Source organism: Elephantulus edwardii, unplaced genomic scaffold, assembly GCF_000299155.1.
Source record: "Elephantulus edwardii isolate Elephantulus edwardi_28Jun2011 unplaced genomic scaffold, EleEdw1.0 scaffold00129, whole genome shotgun sequence".
Classification (NCBI taxonomy): domain Eukaryota; kingdom Metazoa; phylum Chordata; class Mammalia; order Macroscelidea; family Macroscelididae; genus Elephantulus; species Elephantulus edwardii.
Window position 1 is genome coordinate 7593876 of NW_006399879.1, and position 8035 is coordinate 7601910.

Consider the following 8035-nt stretch of genomic DNA (forward strand, 5'->3'; position numbering starts at 1 on the left):
CCCTCCTCCTTCACTGACCCTCCTCTCCCTCACTCACCCTCCTTTCCTTCACTGACCTCCCTCCTTCGCTGACCCCCCCTCCCTCACTGACCCTCCTCCTTCACTGACCCTCCTCTCCCTCACTCACCCTTCTCTTTACCAGGACGCCCTTCTCCAGGGACTGCCCCCCAGTACATACAGCACATGTGAGATGAGCCCCCCTCCTCAGGAGCACATGGTGCACCTGGCCCAGGACCGAGGCATTGGTCCTCATGGCCATCCATGGTGGATCTGGAGTTTTTCACCATGGACCGAAGGCATCAGTTCTGGGTCAACTTCAGGAGTCCTTTCCCCTTGCTGACCTTCTCCACTGCGTGTCTTCTCACTTTCTCAGACTCTCAAGTAACTGTATATTGTCTCAGTGGGAAGGCCAGACACCTGATCTTTCCAACGTCCAGGTCTGCATGCCAGCCACACCCAGCTCCTGGACACTTGCCCTTCACCTTGGGACTGTCCAGCGAGTGCTTGTTGTCCTGCCGATGTCAGGGGGCTGCAGAGCTACTGAAGTTGCCTCTCAGCTTGCTGTTTCCAGCGAGGATTCCAGATAGTCTAACGTGAAAGCATAAATACAGTGAGGTCCCACGCCACCAAGGACAAGCGGAAGAAAGAATAGGAGGGAACCTGTCAACACTCAGTGAAAGACCCTGGGGTGAACAGATCCAGGCTTATCTGTGAGGCCCTGGCAGCCAGAGTGGAGGCAGCCATGGCCACGGAGCGTCCTGGAGGCAAAGGCACCTGGGTCTTTCTCTTGAAGGACTTTATTACAAGGGCCCAGATGTCACGTATGCCCACGTGGACTAACATGCTCTGGCAGCCATACCTGCTCCAGTCCCTGACGCTCAGGTGATGTTCCCAGCCTACCTGTACAGAGGGTAAGGTGCAGACCCCTGCTGCAGGCTTCCTCATGGACACAGCAGTCAGGAATGGACATGGACTGGCCATCTGCTGAGAGAAGACCACTGCCTGGTCAGCACATCCATGTGGTCACCTGATGTTCTCAAGTGGGACTGACTCAAGGGATTACTACAGAAGAAAACAACCCTGGAGGGCGGAGCCCTGAAGTGAAGACAATGACCACAGCAGGGTGCAGCCAGACCCTCCTTGTGGAGACACTGTGTGGGTTTGAACTGCCAGCCTAGAGCACAGACCATTTGTGCGATCTAAGGACCTCATCAAGGATCCCTGGGGGTACAGTGCGTTATAATGGAAAGGTCAGTGGTTTGAATCTACCAGTTGCTCTTAGGCAGAAAATGAGGCTGACTAGGAAGCCTGGTGGAAGTCTCCACGAGTTGGAAATGAACTTGAGGCCATGGAGTGGATGTGAGGAAAGTTGTCCTCATGGCAGCCAACCCCCAGAAGAAAGCCCTGGTGAGAAACACGAAGAGAATGACGCCTTCTATCCAGACAGACCAGCCATTTGGATTTTAAAAACGTGTTGTTATTATTATGAGGCACATTTGAAATTATTATTGTAAAGCATTAGAAAGAAAAGAACGAGAAATTGATACTAAAATCACCAATAAGAAGAAAGAAGATATAATATCAGTATTAGAGAAAGTGATATTGATATGTAAGATTAAAAAGAATTATAGTAGGGGAGCTCTGGTGGCCTAGTGGCAAGAAGCTGCACTGCAATCCCAGAAGCGCATGGTTCGAATCCACCAGATGATCTGCTGGGGAAGGAGGGACAATTTCCTCCTGTACCAGTCAGATCCGATTTGACGGTATACACACACACACAAATAAAAAGAAAAGAATTATAGTATAAAAGGGGCCATTTTCCACAGAGACCCTGTGTACAGCAGTTCTGAACCCTGCTCTGTCCTGAGACAGTTTCACTAATTCTGACACACCAACCCCCACTGTCCCAGTTACTGAATCAATCCATCTCATCCAGGATCTTCTCTTGCGCTGTCCCTCCACCCTTCCAAGCATGATGTCCTTCTCCAAGGACTGGAGAAGGCCACATATCCAAAATATGAGAGACAGAGCTTCAAAATCTAGACTCCAAGGAGAAATTTGGTTTCTCTCTCTCCAAGACAGACCTATTTGTTTTCTTGGTGGTCCATGGTATGTTCAAGGCTTCTCCAGCACCACAACTTGAAAGTATCGATTTTTCTTCTGTCATCCTTAGTTATTGTTCAGCTTTCGGAAGCATAACAAGTAATTGCAAAGACATGGCCTGAATCAGGCGCACCTTAGTCTCTAGACTGACATCATTGCTCTTCAGCGCTCTGGAGAGGTCCTGACAGCAGATTTTCCCAGTGCACTTTGTCTTTTGATTTCCTGACTGCTGGTGTTGAGTGTTGATTGTGGAGCCAAGCAAGCTGTAATTGTAAAAACCCTCAATTTCTTCTCCATATATCATGGCCCAGTGGTGAGAATCTTTGTCTCTTTTCCTATAGCCTTTGACCTTCTGCAGCAAGTGCTTCAGGTCTTCTTCAGTTTCAGCAAGCAATGTTATGTCATCTGCATAATGCAGGTTGTTGATGAGTGATGAGTCTTCCTCCCACCCTGATGCCACATTCCTCCTCATAAAGCCCAGCTTCCTGAATGATCTGTTCTGCATAGAGATTGAAAAGTTATGGAGACAGGATGCATGCCTGACACATTCTTTTCCTGATTTGAACCATGCAGTATTTGTTTCCTTGCTCTGTTCTGAGGACTGCTTCCTGGTCCAAGTATAGGTTTCACATAAGCACAATCAAGTGTTCTGGGATTCCCATTTTCCTCAAGGTTAGCCACAATTTGTTGTGATCCACACAGTCAAATGCTTTTGCATAGTCAATGAAACAAAGATCGACATTCTTCTGTTGCTTTCTGCCAAGATCCATCTGACATTGGCAATTATGTCTCTGGTGTCACGGCCTCTTCTAAGCCCAGTTTGTATTTCTGATAGTTCTCTGTCAATGTACTGTTTCAGTTGTTTCTGGATAATCTTCAGCAGGATTTTGCTAGTGTGTGATATTAGTGATATTGTACAATAATTCCCACACTCTGTTGGGTCACCTTTTTTTTGGAATGGGAACACATAGGGATCTCTTGCATTCAGTTGGCCAAGCAATTGTCCTCCAGATTTCTTGGCACAACTTGGTGAGCACATCCAGGGCAGCATCTGTTTGTTGAAATATATCAATCGGTATTCCATCAATTCCTAGGACTTTATTTTTTGACAAATTCTCCAGAGTGGCCTGAACATCTTCCTTCTTCACCATTGCCTCTTGATCGTATGTTTTTTTCTTTAAATTCTTCTGTGTCAGCCAGTTCTGTGTACTCCTTCCATCTTCTTTTAATGCTTCCTGAATCATTCCATATTCTGTCTTAAGTATTCCAATTTGTAGCTTGAATTTGCTCTGTAGTTTCTTTAGCTTAACAAATGCTGAGCGAGTTTGGCCCTTTTGATTTTCCAACTCCAGTTGTTTGCACATTTCATTATAATACTTTGCCCTGTGTTCCTGAGCTACCCTTTGACATCTACTCAGCTCCTTAACTTCTTGATTTCTTCCCTTTGCTTTGGCTTCTCGGCGCTCTAGTGCAATATTCAGAGCCTCTTCTGACATCCATTTGGTATTTTCTTCTTTGTAGTGACTATTTGCATTCTTCATGAACGATACTCTTGATATCTTCCCACAGCTCGTCTGGTCTTCGTTCATTAGTGTTCAGGGCCTCAAACCTATTCCTGAGTTGGTTTTTAAATTCAGGGGGGTTAGTCTCAAAATCAAATTTTGATTCCTGTGGATATGATTTAACTTTCTTCAGCTTTAATTTGAACTTGCACATGGGAAGTTGATGATCTGTTCCACAATCAGCACCTGATCTAGTTTTTACTGCTGATATTGAATGTCTCCAACGATTCCTTCCACAGATGTAGTCTATCTGATTCCTATACATACCATCAGGTGAAATCCATGTGACTATCCTGCATTTATGTTTCTTATAAAAGGTATTTGCTATGAATAAATCACTGTGCAGAATTTTATCATTCTATCCCCAGCCTCATTTCTGTCACCAAGGTCATGTTTTCCAACAACTGATCCATCTTACTGGTTCACAGCTTTTGCATTCCAGTCACCCATTATTATTAATATTGTTTATAAATTAGTTATAACATACATAAACATATATGCACCAGTAACATAGAAGTACCAGAGAAGAAGGTAGAAGAAATACCCAGTCACTGTACCGGAAAGCATTGGTTGACACCACAGCATTTCAGGAAGTAGCATATAACCAGGAGCCATTGGGGCTCATGGAAGAACTCCAAGCAGCACTGAAGTCACTGGCCAAAGGAAAGGCCCAGGACCTGAATGGATGGAGACCAGCTGAGGTGTTTCAGTAAACAGTGCAGCCCTGGGAGCCACTTACCAGTCTATGCCAAGAAACTAGGAAGGCAGCTACCCAGGCAACTGACTGGAAGAGGTCCATGCTCCCGTCCCCAAAAAGGATGACCCCCAAAATGTGGAAATTATCAAATGCAAGGAAAGTCTTTCTGGAGATTATTTTAAAATGGCTGGGAACTTCCAGAAATTCAAGCTGGCTTCAGAAGAGCCTGAGGAATAAGGGACGTCACTGCTGATGTCAGATGGGTCTTGGTTGAATTGGGTTTCAGTTACAGAAACGTAATAGTACAGGTAGCAGACTTAACAGGTAAATGAAGATAATTGCATCTCTACAAAAGGAGGTTTCCATAAAACATCTGCAAAAAAGGACTGTGTATTTGTCTACAAACGCACCCTCAGCGTAGAAGGCTGACACCTTCAGACAGGTGCTGAACCTCAGACAGGTCCACCCCATGTCCTGAGCCCAGATCCCAGGCCGACACCTTCACACTAGAGCTGAATGACCTCACACATGTCCACCCCATGTCCTGAGCCCAGATCCCAGGCCGACACCTTCACACTAATGCTGAATGACCTCACACACGTCCACCCCAAGTTCTGAGCCCAGGTCCCAGGCTGATACTTTCACATTAATGCTGAATGACCTCAGACACATCCACCCCACGTCCTGAGCCCAGATCCCAGCTTCCTCTGACTGGCTGTGTGTATTGGCTGCGTTACATTTCTGTATTTCCTAGTGTTCAGAAAAGCTCTTACCTGTAAAGGTAAGTGAAGACAATGGCATAACAATTGCACCTTCTTTCCATGGCTCTATAGTGTGGTTTCCACGTGAATATTATAAAAAGCAGGGTCCCACTCTCTCTTAAAAAGGACCCCAGGTGGCATAGGAGGTTACGTGTTGAGCTGCTGACCAAAGGTTGTCAGTTCAGATCCACCAGGCAGCAAGCAGTTCAAAGCACCAGTCCTTCCCTTCTGTATTCACTGTTCACCGTCCTCACAGAAATGCTGCCTCCTAGTGGTCAGACCCAGGTCACATGGCAGACCTGTGTGCCCACGTGGCTAAGGCTAGTGGAAATGCCGTGAAGTGAGTCTGACCACTAGAAGGCAGCTTTTCCCTTCCATGTCTTGTCCAGGAAGATGGGGAGTCAGAGGCCAGTCAGTGGAGGCCGGTCCGGCTGCACACCGAGGTGTGCGCTGACCAGGGCAGGGACCCTGAGGAGAAAGCACCACCACTGGGCTGGACAGACACTGATGAGCCTGATTTTAAAAGCTCCGTGGGGACATCTTATTCTGAGAGGTCGTAGAGGCCTCCCGCTCTGCGTCCCCAGTGAGAAAAATACGAGGATGTCCAGAAACTGGGTCAAGATGAGTATTTAACTCAGAAGTTTTAAAACTCTAAATTAATGCAAAAAAGAGGGAGAGTGAGCGAGAAAGACAGAGACAGAGAGAGAGACCGTGATGGAGAAACTATCCAGTGGTATGCAAGGCCAGGCTGCAGACCCCCAGCACAGCTCACCTCCCTGTCTGACCCTCGTCCGACTCCTGGGGTCCAGCTCCTCCACTTTCCGCCTGGCCTGGGCTCAGGTCTCCCTCGGCGTCTCCCTGCCCCCTCTCACTCTTGTCCCTCGCTTCTCATGGACATGGCAGCTGGCCGCTGGGAGCACAGTGCCCTGTAATGGAGCTGGCTGGCTGGGAACGCGAGCTTGGAGTGCAGCTGGAGATCCAGTGAAACTTACCCCACCCTAGAGCCGGGCCAGTCTGCTGCTGGCAGCTGGGACGAGGCTGAAGGGAATGATTTCTACCAGCGGGTCAGAGTGCAGGCTCGCGGGAAGCAGGGACAGCAGGCACAGAACCAGGCTGGGCGGTCAGCAGAGTGCCACAGGATGTGGTCAGCTGTGAGGGTCCTGGGGGCCGAGCCATCTGCATGGGGCTCTCGGCACCCTCCTCAGGCACAGGGCGTCCACCCAGGTGGGAAGCCTCAGAGACAGTCACTGAGTGACATGTACAATGCAGCAGCCACACCAGCTCAGCCAGGGGAGGGGTGTCAGGACAGGCGTGGGGTACACGGGTCAAGTGGCCTGCCAGGCTCCTGCGTCCCTTCCAGGGGCTCAGCTGTGTTGCATGCTGTCGTCAGGCCAGGAGGACTTGGGACAGGTGGCCAGGCAGGCCCTCAGGCTCAGGCATCTTTGGTCATCCCCAAGTATCCCCCCTGGGGTCTCAGCTGCTCCATGTGACATGCTTCCACCAGCCCAGGAGAAGGGCTTGGGACAGGTGGCCAGACCCTCAGGCTCAGGCACCCTCAGCACATACCCCAATGTCCCCAGGGTCTTAGCCACTCTGTAGGACGTGCTCAGGTGCCTACAGGTTGGCATATTCCCTCCCACAGAACACACAGTGACTTCTGGGAGCCTGAGTGAGGGACTGGACACAGACATGACCATGTGACACACACAGAGTGACTCCAGGGGTCCCTGTCCTACAGCTTGAGCAAGGGCCTGGACACACAGAACAGCTGTGAGTCATTGCAGGTGGCCCTGGACCGAGGACCAGGTCTCACAGGGCTCCAGGCCCCGGCGAGGGCTCAGGTGCCTGGACGTCCTGCAGGCAGAGGGCCCCGACGGTGCTGGGCTGGCTCGAGTTCCTGGACAGCAGAGTCCGGCCCCTGGGTGCGTCTGTTTTGTGTGCTGTTGACTTGGAGCTGACCCGGAGCTGACCTCCGGCGGTTTGCAGAGGCTGTAAATTACACGGCAGATTTCCCATCTTCCTCCCGAGGAGGATGGGTGGATTTGAACAATGTACCTTTGAGACTGCAGTTCAACTTTCTACCACTAGTCCCCCAGAGCTCCCTGTTACCTCTAGCTGACCTGAATCCCACGAGAACAGCCTCAGGTCTCACGGCAGCCTGTCACTGTCCACAGGGAGGTCCAAGCTCCAGACCCACGTAGGCAGGGTCAACAGGAACGTGGACACAGGGCTGCAGACCCTCGCCCAGAGGTGGGCATCTGAAGCTCCCGTGATGCTGGCACCTGTCTGTCCCCAGGCCGGGAGAGGACTATACCGCAGGAGCCCCTGCCCGCCTCTCACTGCCATCACTCTCTCTCTCTCTTCCAGAACGCGAACCTGGTCCCCCTTGGAGCAGACCCGGACTCCACTTGGGGCACTCGAGGTACAGGAGCTGGGGTTGTGCCCATGCTGCCCGGGGCCACCAGCAGCAGGTCCAAAAGGGGGGCACCTTTCTGGCCTCCTGTGGTCAGGGATCAGTTTCCCTCCTGCACCTGAGGTGTCCCCCTGCCGTGGTTCTGGTGTGTGCTGTCACCTGTGTTTGCTCACGTGTGTACTGTCCACGTGGGGAAAGAGCTGTGTTTGCACAGCACCCCCTGCAGGACACAGGAAGCCTAACACCTCGGGGCAGTGAAGAGGGCCAGGTGGAAAGGCCAGGGTAGCGCTAAGCGGAGCTGACTCAGCCTCAGGTGTGAGCAGATGGGCTGTTGTTGTTGTTGTATGTGCCATCCAGTCACTTGTGACTCATAGCGAGCCTATGTACAACAGCCCTAAACCCTGCTCTGTCCTGTGCCAATCGCACTGTCTCTGTCACACCCATCCCGATTACCCCAGTCACTGAATCAATCCACCTCATAGAGGGTCTTCCCCTCCTG

The 8035-nt window shown here is 50.5% G+C and overlaps 1 protein-coding gene across 1 annotated transcript in view; it reads left to right on the top strand.

Moving 5' to 3' along the window:
- Window positions 1–8035, top strand: part of ABLIM2 (actin binding LIM protein family, member 2) — a 125017-nt gene that overhangs the window by 95066 nt on the left and 21916 nt on the right. The window contains exon 17 of the mRNA XM_006893669.1: window positions 7491–7545. Within this exon, the coding sequence (XP_006893731.1) occupies window positions 7491–7545 (55 nt within the window). The remainder of the gene's footprint in view (window positions 1–7490; window positions 7546–8035) is intronic.